Source organism: Antechinus flavipes, chromosome 2 (assembly GCF_016432865.1).
Source record: "Antechinus flavipes isolate AdamAnt ecotype Samford, QLD, Australia chromosome 2, AdamAnt_v2, whole genome shotgun sequence".
Lineage (NCBI taxonomy): Eukaryota > Metazoa > Chordata > Mammalia > Dasyuromorphia > Dasyuridae > Antechinus > Antechinus flavipes.
This window is the reverse complement of record NC_067399.1, coordinates 129,911,451-129,925,680: the sequence shown is the minus strand read 5'-3', so window position 1 is coordinate 129,925,680 and position 14,230 is coordinate 129,911,451. Positions and strand designations below refer to the sequence as shown.

The window sequence follows — 14,230 nt, the reverse complement described above, 5'->3', positions numbered from 1 at the left end:
CATCCTTTGTAAAAGGTATGAGCCTGAGATGTCATTGTTCACATGCCTATGGAAAAGTAACCATTTAGATTTATTTGCATTTTATTTTATACCTAAAGACAAAAACAAAATACTAATTAAAAACAACAATATTTAGGGGAGGAGGAAGGCAGAAGAGAGGGAGAAATTGGAATACAAGGTTTTGCAAGGGTTAATGTTGAAAAATTATCCATGCATATCTTTTGAAAATTAAAAAGCTTTAACAAAACAACAACAACAACAACAACATTGTATATTTCCACAAATATTCCAGCAAGAAATCACAATTACCTATTGCTCAAATCAAATGATGTGTTTTGATGTTCCTTATAAAGAAAAGAGATATGAAAATATTTTGAAGTATTAAATGTACCTTAGAAAGACTGTACCTCAGATCTTATTTCCTAGCAAGATATCCTTTTCCATGTTCCAAGAGCTCCATATTATAATAACAGAATAGAAAGTTACTAACATTTAACTCAGATAAAAAGTAACTTTAAATTGTCCCCAAAGGAAGGAAATATTATGGAATATTACACTGAATACTACTACCATTTTTACTCTTGATGATGTTCCATAGGACTTAAGTAGCGACTATTTTAGAATCTTAACTATTGAAAAGAGCTATGAAGTTTTCAAGTTCAGCTTCCTTCTTTCAGATCACTTTTCTGCTTTAAAGAAGGATTTGCTTTCTTTTCTGTCTTCCTTTTTAGGAGAAATCTTACCTGATGTGTCGTGGTTTGACTGATTGCTAGAGACTCTAAGAGAACCAATATTGAGAGTAGCCAGGATAGACTCAGCATCGACCAAAGTTTGGTCACTTGATAGCTTAGATTGGTTGGACAGGATCGCACACATTGAACATTCTTGAATGTTGGCTGCAATTAGGTCTCCAGGATAGAGAGCAGATCCCTGCATGGAAATAGAAAGGGAGGAAAGAGACTAGGTTAGAAGTTAGGCAGTTACCTAGTTACCTAATCTTGTGGATGATAATGAAAGGAAAACCTAAAAAAAATAAAGGCATATTTACCCTAATTCTCAATTACCTAATTCTCAAGGCTCAGTCCTGAATGTGACTTAATCCTGAAGTCAGTCAATCAGCAAGTATTTATTGAGTGTTTATATTGTCTCTAGCACTGTTAAGTATTGGGGATATAAATGCAAGAAAAAAGAAAGACAGCCCCCTCCCTCAGTGAGCTTAATGGGGTCAGACATCACATTAAAAGGAACTGAAGAGAGTAAAAGTGGGGGAAGAATAGAGAAGAATATGTATACATTAACAATCAGTTACTTGAGAGTTGGCCAAGGAAGCAATTAATATAGGGTCCTAAAAATTCCTATATAATGGTGAAATATGACAATTTAAGTAAGTTAAAGAGTAAGACAGATTTAGAGGTGAAGCAAACTTTTGATTTGATTCTTTCATTTTACAGACAAGGAAATAGAAACCAAGAAAGTGGAAATAATAGGCCCAAACTTTCAGTCAATAAATAACAATAAGAATCAGAATTGAGATTTGGACCCAGGTTCTCTGACTCTGGATGCAGTATCCTTTCCACTGTATCAATAATGCCTACTAGAATTGAAAGTCCTTCATGAACAATTTTTGAGAGATTTCTTTCTTCCACTTTCTATTGCAAGGGTAGAAAAGCACATGGGGAGAAAATAAATTTGGCTGTGTATTGAGATCCATGTCTAAATCATGAAAATGTGTCCTTCCTTCCTTCCTTCCTACTTATGGATTTACCATGGCCCAGACATGTTGGAGGAATTCTTTATGCGTAACCAGGCTGGTTTTCAGGAGGCAGTCTAGTCTTAGAGCCAGAAGATTAGATTTAGAATCTTAGTTCTTTCACTCACTATGTGTCCAAGCTTTGGCTTGACCTCTTAAGACCTTGATTTACTCATAACCAAAATGAGAGTTGAACTCAGCAGAGCTTAGGATCCTTTCCAACTCTCTATTATCCTCCAAGGATAAACACATAGTTCATCAGCATCTCTGCAAAGTCAGCAATAATCTTTTTATTGCTAAATCCAATCACCTTTGTTAAGTCTTAAATCCTCTTGACTTCTCTAGAGCATTTGATATTATTAAGAACCATTCCTTCTGGATACTCTATACTATAATTCTGGTATGATTCTCTTCCTATCAGTTAGGCTGATTCCTCCTTGCTAAATCATCATCCATGTCTTGCTTCTTCAAGTATCTGTTCAAATCATATGTTGTTCAAGGAATATTTCTTAATACCTCCAGTTTTTTTTCCACCTTAAATTTGCATTTCTTTAATCAATAGCCTAATACCTCTACTTGCAGCTTCCCTTTACCAATCACTATATATTTTTTGAGGGGGGTGGTATAACCTTTAATCATCTTGAAGAACCTTTAAGAAAGAACTCAGGATTACCTTAGTTGCATGACCAGATATTAGAAATAGACTATTTTAAAGGATTTTATATAAGTCATTATATTTTTGTATCTGCTTTATTTTTCTTACAAGATCAGACTGTGATTACCATCAAGCCATCACCTATGTTATATTTTTATATCTCTCTCGCGCTGATTAGTACAGTCCCTTATATACAATAGACACTTTTAAAAAGCCTCAAAGGTCTTGTAATATTTGCTAAAGTTTGAATGCAAATATAAAAATACAATAATACTACATTAATAGTAAATCTATGGATTGTGACATACCACTGAAGAGAACATACACATTAATGAGAAAATAGATACACAAAATCTATTTCTGAAAAGCTCAAAGACTTTAATAACGCTAATTAAATAAAAATAACATGAAATTACATTGACATAAACACTTTAAGGTTTACCAAAGTCTTTCTTCCTAATTATTGTGAAGTTCTTTTTTCTTTTTTGTTTCATTATTCATATTGTTATAAATTTTTTATTCAAATTTTGACCCTCTTTATAGATAAGAAAATCTTGTTATCAAGAGGGGCCAATTCATGCTCAGATTTTTCCATCATTTTACAATCAGCATTGCAACAATGAAAAGACCACCTCTACTTCCTCCCCCTACATTCATACTTACTGGGAGGATGTACAGCTTGGGAAAATGTCTTAGGAATCTCCATTCTCTTTGCAGGTAATCCAAAGCCCCAATGAACACAATGTCCTTCAGTTCTTTGAAGGTATAGTTACTGGTTCTTAAGGGCATCACAAAATTCCGAAGGCCCAACAGAGGTGATTGAGAATCTCCAAAGACACAGACAACAATATGATTCTGAAATTTTACAGCATCAAGTTCAATATGTTTCTAAAAGAGAAACAACCCAAAGAAAAAATGAGAAGTTTTCTTTTTTAAATCCCCAAAGATACCATTTCTAGAAATTATAGAATGAATTTCCTACAAGTATACCCTTTTTTTCTGTTCCTCTTCCATAATTAAATTTGTCTTGGCTTAAATCTCTGCCTGTCTTGAATATGACATTAAGGCAAGAGTGGGTTCTGCTATGATAAATACTATCAAGTTCTAAAATTTGGATTAGGTAAATGATCAACATCACTGAGATGAAATTCACAGAACCACTAAGTACCACATAAAGATCCTTTTGGGCTGCAAATTGACTAAGAAACACACATATTAACATCATCGATATTCTATTGAATGTTTTTTTTTAATATTTTCCTATTACTTTTTAATCTAGTTCACTAATGTTATAACTCAGGAATGTTACAACTGTGTTTAACACTTCTGGGCCTACTTGTTCATGTGTATTCATATATTCACTGGGAGATAGTTAAGTGGTACAGTTGGTATCACACTGGATTGGAGTCAGGGAGACTTAAATTCAAATTAGGCCTCAGACAATTGCTACCTGTGTGACACTGGGTAAGCCCCTCAACCCTTCTCTACCTAAATTTCCTTCCCAATAAAGTTGGGATAATAATAGCATCTACGTCTCAGGATTGTTGTGAGAACTTAGTGAAATAATATTTTTAATGTTCTTTCCCAGGTTTAAAATGCTGTCTAAATGGGAGCTATTACTATTATTTAACTCATCCTTTTCTATATTATAAGCTTGTTAATGTCAAGGATCATGTTTTTTCTTATCTAAATTTAATATTTTTTTCAAAATTATTACAGTACACAATATACATTAATCTCTTAGTAAATGTTTATTACATTGTACTGTCTTTTAAAAACCTCAATCTAATACCTTGTGTAAAATGCTAAAAGATAACTAAGAGGGGTGGAAGATAAAATACACTGCCTGTCTGAGGTGGGTCTACTATCCCTTGGAACTCAGATCAGTATTCTCTAATTGTATAGCCTTCAGTGTATATCATGACTCATAAAAGTGCCTGGAGTTTCAGAGCTGATGTCAGTTATTTGGAAGTCATAAAAGACAAGGTGGTACAAAAGAAAAAGGTTTCTGTACAGGTACAAATTTCTGCTGTCATAGGAGGAGTATTTAGGATCTCTGGTCCTCAGTTTTTCCATATGTAAAATGAAGGACATGGTGAATGAACTCCCTGGATCTGGAACTCCTAGGAAAGTCCCTTTTGACAGTTCTCCACTGTATTGCATGTTCGGCTACTAAGTGAGGGAGGTGGAGGAAAAGTCAGGGACTGAGGCCTTGGAAGCAGATATTTCAACCAAATGGAACATGTCAAATTAGCATTAGTGCTAAATAAAACTGCCATTAAAGAGCTCCCCCTATATACTCTGCAAAAGGAAACATAAGCGTGTTGTCTGGGGGGTCCACCATGAATGATCCGAATTTTAAACAAATCTATTTAAAAATTGTTTTTAGCTAAGCAGATTAGTTTTAAGTTGAATAATGAAGCCTCTAATGCTATTTAATGTAACATGCCTGAAGTCCAACAATTACTCTTCTGAATAGAACTAAACAATTAGAAACAAGATGCATGGCACAGGGTATTAATAGGCACAGCTAGAGATGCTTCCCAAGAGAAGCTGTGGGACAAAGCTGTTTCTTAGCATGAAGAGCAGCCCTGGATTTGAAATTATAGGAGTTAAGTTTGAGATCTGGTTTTGAAGTTAACTGTCTGTGTGACTAGGGCTAACCACCTCTCTGGGTGTTGGCTTCCTCATATAAAATGATAGGAGTTTAATTAGATGTCACTAAAGTTATTATCTAATTCTCAATGCTAACCTCCAGTGAACTGAAAATAATAATGCTTTGTGAATGGAAGTATAATTGTATTTTTTCAGGATTAAAAGTCTTTCTTCCCCACCTCTTGCCCCTTTCCCCTATAGGGATAGGGTGGTAAAATGCATAGCATTTTGAGGTTGAAGTCCAGAAAACTTTGGTTGTAGTCCTGCCTTTGATGCATACATACTAGCTGTGTGGAATTCTAAAAGCCACTGTCTCTCTCTTCCTGAAGCAACTGTATATTCTAAAGCTAAAATGGATTGCAGACTACATTAGTGAAGGGAATTCCTATACTCTAAATTCCTCAGAATAACAAAATCATGGATTTTCCAAATAGTCCAAACATAAGAATGCTCAAACTCAGATAGATTCATAGATCGTTAGATACCAATGTATTTATCTATAGATATAGATACAGACATAGATATGTTTGGAGGAAGAGTTTCTGTTGACCCCAGGATAATCACTTAAGAGTTCACTTAGCATAATCCTCTAATTGTGTAGATAAGGAAACTCAATCTCATTGACATGGCCACTTCAACCAAAGCCAAACAATCCATGCCATATTTAGAAAAATAAGTAGATCTATTATAATTCTATGTACATTTGCACATCAAAAATCTCCAAAGAGGTTTTAGAATCTCTTTCTAACATCTCACAGTACAATTTTCACACCACAAATTCAATAAACAAGAGCTCACATTATTATTATTATTATCATTCTAGTAGTATGGATTTTCTCACAAGTTTGCTCACTGCTATCATCCAAGAGAGGTGTTTTTATACTAAGATCAGTTCATTAGAAGGCCCTGTGCAGAAGCTGATCTACTTGTAAGGAATGTTGTCATGGCTATCCTTTTGTGGGGGATTGGTTGGACAAGATTTCTTTAAACTCTGAAATTCTATACTCTATGATTCCCATCATATAGATTAGAAAGCAGATGTTTAGAGAGGGTTCAAGGGCTTGTCCAGTGTTCATAAAGTTCAGCCATATCTAAAAAGGGACATAACTGTTTCAGATTTGATTGCTCTTCCTGTTATAGAATTCCCATTATTAGCCTCTTGGATTCTTTTGTTCTACAATGAATTGCCCAACTTTCCCACTGAAAGCATGCTTGATTTCCTTCTCAAAGGAAATTTCTTTTGCTTAGTTTGGAATGAGACAATTATTTGCAAAAATGATTAGTCTCAGTCCCCCTGTGTTCCAATTGATACTACAGCTTGGAAGATTCCCTAGTTTTGATCCAATATTGGTTAAACTCTTGAAAAACTGGATCTTCTCCTTGACACAACAATGGCATCAAGGCACAGGAATGCGCCGTGTGTGTGTGTGTGTGTGTGTGTGTGTGTGTGTGTGTGTGTAGTATAATGAATATAATGTAGTATAGTGAAAACACACATACACACCCATACACACACACACACACACACACACACACACACACAAACACACGTGCCTATCTATATGTTTCTTAAATAGTATAAACTAACTGTATATGTCAAATAGATCTTGTTATAAAAACACCAAAAGTTTGGTTTACAACTAGTCACAGATGAAATAGCTATGCAAGGAAAAGTTCTATAATTCATTTATATTAATCATATCATACTTTAGTTTCTGCTGCTTGGAAATGAATTATGAAGGGAATCCACAAAACAAGCATCATAATTGGTATGACGCCAAAAGATCCTATAAGTCTTAGCTGTAAATGATCCTAAAGGTCATCTAGTCTGATTTTTCTTTTTACATAGAAGGAAATTGAGGCAAAGAAAAAAAGTGGTAAATTGCTCAAGTACACAAGTAGGATCATTTAAAACATTTTCCATGATCTCAGACTGATTTTAAGGCAAGATGGTAATGCATACTTGATTGGAAGGCATACTTAAGAAACTCAATAAATGAAAATCTAGACTGAGAAAACATACAATTAGGAAGTGTAGATGTGTATGTGCCATTATAAAAATGACAATAATAATGCTGCTTCATTATACAGAAGAACAGGCTGCAGGATTATTTTAAAGAGTGAGCTCCCTTAGTACATTAGAATTGATTGACTTCACAAATTTTTAAATATCTCTTTAGGAACACATTTACTTGATAAACCAGGTCATTTGATATTAATTCAGCTTGAAATCTAAGTCACATTTTAGAAAAAAGGAGGGGATCAGGGGCACATGGCACATGCTTATAATCTCTGCTTCTGGAGTAGACTGAATGTAATGACTAGCTGGAGTTTAAGATTTCTGATCTCTCCTAGGGCTAAGACCAATTGCATTTTCTCTATGTTTAGCATCAATATAGTGAACCTTCAGTGAAAAAGGACACATAAAAGACACATAGATACTGTCCTGGATCTACAATGAAGCTGGTCAAAGCTTCCATATTAATCTGTATTGTGAATGAACCCATGATTGGTGATACACTTTCAACCTAGACAAGATAAAAATCCTTAGTTTCAAATAAGTGAGTGGGGCTGGAATGTTAGAGAAGTAGGGAAGGCAATAGGGTTTTGTTGCACAAGTACCTACCAGAATTACATTTTCCAGGGGGACTGATTTACACCAGTGAAACATGCCACTGTTATCAAAAAGGTCGTTTTTCATATCACTCTCCAACGTCGACAGATCCCTAAGCAGAAACAGTAGAGAATTAATATTATAATTTTCTAGGGACTTCCCACAAAAATTCTAGCATGACAAATTCCAATTTAGCTCTGCTTTCTGGAGAAGTCCTTCAGGAATGAGGAATAGTCCAAAGAAACAAAGAGAAAATACCAATTAGCTCTCCTATTCTTTCCAAAACCATATAAGAAACAGCCTAAAAACTGTGGACATCTTTGAAGAGGCTATGGGCAATTTCATGTGTAGGAGTGCTAGGAAAACTAGATCTCAAACCAACATAATCTCCACATTGAGATTGGGAGAGGGACCTGAAGCCAGTGAATTTCTCTGTCGTCTGAACCAGGAACTGATAGCAGGACATGGGCAATCTCCTTATTTTGACCAAATAGTTGACGTCTACATTAGTAAAAATACAAAGAGAATGTCCAAGATCAATTTGATTTCCAATTGAAAAACTGTCAGGAAACAGGGGCTAATATTGCTGCCTATAGCAATAGGCAAGTCCAGATTTCAGCTCTAGGTTCAATTCTGTGTCTCAAGTCACAAAGTAGAGAGGAAGCAGGTTCTGGGCCAAACTGACTTGGCAAACAGGCCAAGAGTGAAAGAAGTCAGACCAGAACCTGGCCTTCTAATCCAAAATGACATCCGTACTATATGGAGTGAGGGAGGAGATAGTTACAGTCACTTTTTCTCAAGACTGTCAGAGGAAGTTAAAAAAAAAGCATCTGGTATGAATGACAGATAAGTGGAACAGTGGGTAGAGTTCTGAGCTTGAGTCAGGAAGACCTGAATTAAAATTCCATTTCAGTCCCTTATTAACTGTGACAATGATTAAGTGGTTAATGATTAAGACACACCACTTAAACTTTGTTGATTTTTTTTTTTCAGTTTCTTCATCTGTGAAATTTGGATAGTAACATCACCTACCTCCCAGGGTTGTTGTGAAAATCAGATAAGATAATAATTATAAAGTGGTTAGCATATTACCTGGCACTATATAAATTATATAGACACTAGCTATTATTAGTTATTATGTCTTGATCCATGAATTGAGGTAAAAGACAAGTCTAATATAAAGAAGAAATTAGGTAAAATATTTCCAAGGGGGAAAAAAGTCTCAAAAGAAGAAAATAACTCAAGCAATTGGAAATAGAATCTCAGAAAAAAGGATCATCCAGAAAGATCACATGAGTGATTAAAAAGTGAAAAGAGAACTGAAGAGATAAAGAGTGAAATGAGAGAATTGAAAGGAAACTGACTGAAATTCGAAAATGTTGCCCTAGTAGTGAAAGCTCTAAAAATAGAATACTCTTTAACATAAAGCAATAATTTTATGATAAAACAGTAAAAATATTGCAAATATGAGAAAACACTAAGTATTTAGCATCACACAAAATTATATAGAAATTATTATTAAAAAAAGAAAATATTGGAGTATATTATATTCAGGGATATACTAGAAACAGATATTATTGGCTTCTCACTATACAGTTAATCTGTTGTAACACATTGTCATTTTCTACCTCTACAACATCCATGTATCCCCTTCTTTTTGCTCACAAATTACCTCATCATCTCTCATTTGAATTGTTACCAGAGCTATGTAACTGGTCTCTTTTTTTCAAGTCTCTCCCTACTCAGTTCTCCACTGAGTTGTTGAGTTGATTTTACTTAGGTGTATTTTTGACCATACCGCTTCTCCTTTCCCTCAACTATCTCATTATCCTATTCCTTGATCTCTAAGTCCCATGGTTTTTTGCTGCCTTTGCTGGTCATTGTCCTTCATGCTCAAAGAGGAACAAGATGTCACCATCATGTTAGAATCTAAATTTCTGACTGTGACAATATAAACTCAGAAAGTCCTACCACAGTTCAGGCACCAATAGTCTATATGAACATTAGGAGTAAATTTGTGCATCTCCCTTTTCTTTTGAGCTACTATAATTCCATTTGTGTCATAGAACAAAGCACATGACCTTCTTTCATTGGGCTCACCATACTAAGCAGACCTGTGATGGGTCTCTCATATCTCACAATTTATTCCAAAGTTCTTCAGGAAAATCTTGACAGTGTCCTTGTGTTATTGTTTCAGTCTTCTGTGTAATCTCTTGTCTCGTGAGCTCTCTATAAAAATCTCTTTTAGGTAAATATACATGTGATATTCAAACAACATGGCCAGTCTATTGGACTTGTGCTCTCTGCAGGTGAGTTTGAATGCATGGCAGTTCTGCCCAAGAATGGACCTCAGGAACTTATCTTGCCAAGTGACCTTCAGAATCTTCCAAAGACAATTCCGTTTCTATGATTCAGTTTCCTGACATGTCATGGATATACTGTCCAGATTTCACAGGCGTAGAACAATGAGGTCATTGCAACAGTTCTGCAGTCCTTCAATTGGTTAGGCAGTCTAATACCTCTTCTCTCACCCACTTTCTTTTAGAGTCTCCCAAACACTGAGCTAGCTTTGGCATTATATGCATCCACTTCATCATCAATGTGGACATGCCTGGAAAGTATGCTACCAAGGTAAGTGAACTTATCCACAGCATTCAAACTCTCTCCATTTGCTATCACCAATGGTTCCACATATGGATGGTGCAGTGCTAGCAGGAAACGAAGTTTCCTTGGTGTTGATTCTTAGGTCAAACAAAGCACAAGTGGCAGAGAACTGATCGATACTGTTTCATCTCAGCCTTAGTCTGCAATGATAGCTGCACACTTTAATATCAGGTTATTCCAAATTAAATAATTTCCCATCTCTGCAGTAACTGACCTGATGTCATTTTTATCTTCACTAAAGGCATCAGAAAATATCACAGAACATATGCTAAAAAGCATGGGAGCAAGCACATAGTCTTGCTTCATTCTATTGGTGACTGGGAAAGCACAAGAGCATTGTCTATAGGCACACATGCTATCATGTAACTGACATACAATACTATTAATGAACTTCTCCATGCAACCAAGAAGACCTTGTCCACATCAATGAATTTTGTCTATAGAGCTTTGTTTGCTCCTGGCATTTCTGCTGAAGGTGTCAGGCAGCAAGCACCATATCCACTGTTAATCACCCCTTTTGAAAACCACATTAGCTCTTGGATAGATGACTAGCTTCCTGATGAAAGATGAGCCTTTTAAAACCAACTCTGGCTAGAATCTTGCCAGCAATGACTAAGAGAGAAGACATCCCTTGTCCCCTTGAATGTCCTTAAATAGCTTATTTTCTTTTTCAGGATTCTTTGCCACATCCAGGATCAAATGTAAACTTCTGTGATGGACATTTAAAGTTCTTCAAAACCTTTTCACTTTTTCCTCATGTTATTTCCCTTCATGTATTTTATGATCTAGCTATGATGTAGTGGCTATGCATTCCACTTGACATCTCTGCTTTAGTTTCAGTGGCCTCCATGATTGTTTGTTTTTTTTTGCCTCCTCACATTTCTTTAATTTCCCTTAATTCCTTTAGGACTAGAATCAAATACCACCCTGTGCAGGAGGCATTTTTTTAGTGTCCCCAAATTCTAGTGCCGTTTTCTAATAGAGATATTTTATATATTCTTAGTCATCTCCCCAACAGAATGTAAGCTCTCTGAGGCAAGCAACTGATTTTGCCTTTGAATCCCCAGGGCTTAGTACGTGTTGTGGTGAATAGTAAGTGATTTTTTAAATTTTTAATAAATTTATTTATTTTAATACATATTACTTTATGAATCATGTTAGAAAAGAAAAGTCAGAATAAAAGGGGAAAAAAAAACATGAGAGAGGAAAAAAAAAACAGAAAAAAGAAGTGAACATAGCATGAATTGATTTACATTAACTAGTTCTTTTTCTGTATGCAGATGGCATTTTCTGTCCAAAGTCTATTGGCATTGCTTTGGATCACTGAACCATTGAGAAGAACCAAGTCTTTCATAGTTGCTGATTGCCCATTCTTGCTGTAATTGTGTATAATGTATTCCTGGTTTTGCTTGTTTAATTCAGCATCATCCAAGCCTTTCTATAATCAGCTGTTTCATTATTTTTATAGAACAATAATATTCCATTACCTTCATGTATCACAGCTTATTCAGTCATTCCCCAATTAATGGGCATCTACTCATTTTCTCATTCTTTGCCACCACAGAAATAACTTCTACAAACATATTTGCACATGTGGGACCTTTTCCCTCCTTTATAGTTTCCTTGATATGGGACCTTTTCCTCCTTTATAGTTTCTTTGGTATAGAGAACCAGTAGTGACACTGCTGGTCAAAGGGTATGCACAGTTTTATAGCCCTGTGGCAATAGTTCCAAATTTCTCTTCAGAATGATTGGATCATTTCACAACTCCACCAACAATGAATTATCCAAATCCCTCCAACATTTATTATTATCTTTCCCTATCACTTTAGCTAATCTGAGAGGTGTGAGGTAATATGGATTATTCAATAAATGTGTTCATTGACTGATTAGAGGATGGAATAAAAGAAGGGATCATGGGAAATGATGTTTTGTGGATGTAAAATGAGAAGGAAAGAAAAGGGAGCTTACCAAAAAATATCCTTAATTTTTTTTCAGGAAATTATCAAGCAAGGTCTTCAGGCAAGAGATTATAGGAGATTAAAGAATACAAGAGAATGGTGAGACTTAAAGAATTATTAATCATTAAAATGAACAACTTAATGCTTCTAATAAGAAATGGCAATCATTGTTTCACTGAAAACAATTTATTAGGTAAGATGCATAAAAGAGAGAAGCCAGGAAATGGCACTGAACTTAAAGGTACAATATATTAGTAAAATACTATGGAAGCTAAATACATAGTCACTAAATTTTATATCTAAATACTTAAAGGAAAAGATAATCAAACTATAGAAAGGAAAAAAATAGTAAAACAATGATTGAAGGGGGCTATAATATTCCTTTTCAGATTTAGATACATTTAATTTTTTTAAAAAAAGATAATTTTATAATCAGGATAAAATGATAATTATATAGTAAATTCTATAATCATTAAAAATGAATTCTATTAAATTCATAAATGAATTCCATCATCATTAAAAAGGAAACAACTCAAGTATTATATAAATTATTAAAAAATAAAAAAGCCATCTTATTAAATGTCAATGAGACAAACAGCATTCTGATACTCAAATTAGTTCCTGGTACAGAAAAAGAAAACTTTAGTTAATCTATCTATAGAGAGTATTGATGCAAAAATATTGATGAAATATTAACAAAAAAGTCTATAGCAACATATTTAAAAGATTATGTTAGGATGTAAAGTGGACTTAAAGTTAAGAAAACAACACTTAAAGTCAGTTTACAATAAAACAATTCACCAAATCCAAAGATTATATAAAAATGTGGAAAGAGGTTTTAAAAAATTTTACAGGATATAAAATTCATTTATAATTTGAAAATAACCCAGAAAGGCATAGGAATGAACAGACCTTTTCTTAATATGGCAAATGTTATATTTCTTAAACAAAGAATCAGAATTTTCTATATACACATCAAGAAAGACTTTTCCAATAGGATTGGGGATAAAGCAAGTGCATTTATTGTAACTTTCTATAGTGTCTCAAAAATGATAGTTATAGAAATAAGTGAAGAAAAATAAATTAAGAAAATAAAAAATAGGCAAAAAAAGCAAATTTATCATTCACTTAGAGATCTCTAGAAAGTAAACTAAAATTAATTGAGGTGATTAATAACTCCAAGAAACTAGATATAACATAAACCTATGAAGCCATCAGCCTTCCCATACTTAATAATTCCTTAGCAAGAGTACTGGAAAGAATTACATTCAAAATTACTTAAAAATATATAAAATATCTTGGAGTATGTCTACCCTAAAAATACATCAAGGACTTAAGAAATAAATAGAAAGGTTACTTTATAGAATTAAAAGATTGAAATAAGTAATAGGAAATATAGTTGGACTATACTAATATAAAATATTTAATAAAGTTTTATTTAACTTAGTAGTTTTACTACCATAGCAATTAAACTACCAAGGTGTTACTTTTTAAACCAGGAAATAATTCAATTGGAAAAAATTCAAGGTTAATAATAAAAGAAAGAAAAAAGTGAAGAGGCCACAGGAATATCAGATCTAAATCTATCCTATAATACAGCAAAATTAAATTTTTTTGTTTGATAATTCTGAAACTTAGCTACAATATTCCTTGGCAGCTTTCTTCCCTTTTTGGGTGGGTGTTGCCAAGTCATGCATGATGCTACGGTTTAGAGATTCACAATTTGTCTTCTGTAGTTGCTTTGGAGATCTCACAGTTAATTTGCTGATTCACTGACTTCTGAATCAGGAAAGAGTAGTAATTGCTGCTGGATTGAGTATGAGCCTCTTATTAGATTCCCCTGGGAGACTGGAGGCCACTTTGCTCTGGGTCCCTGAGGTACACCTAGGTGTGGCCACTTTCCTCCCCTTGCCTGATTGAAAGACATCTTT

The 14,230-nt window shown here is 34.3% G+C and overlaps 1 protein-coding gene across 1 annotated transcript in view; it reads right to left on the bottom strand.

Moving 5' to 3' along the window:
• KCNU1 (potassium calcium-activated channel subfamily U member 1) overlaps positions 1-14,230 on the bottom strand; it is a 268,697-nt gene that overhangs the window by 45,275 nt on the left and 209,192 nt on the right. Inside the window, 3 exon segments of the mRNA XM_051975505.1 lie at positions 744-930; positions 3,069-3,293; positions 7,687-7,786. Of these exon segments, the coding sequence (XP_051831465.1) occupies positions 744-930; positions 3,069-3,293; positions 7,687-7,786 (512 nt within the window).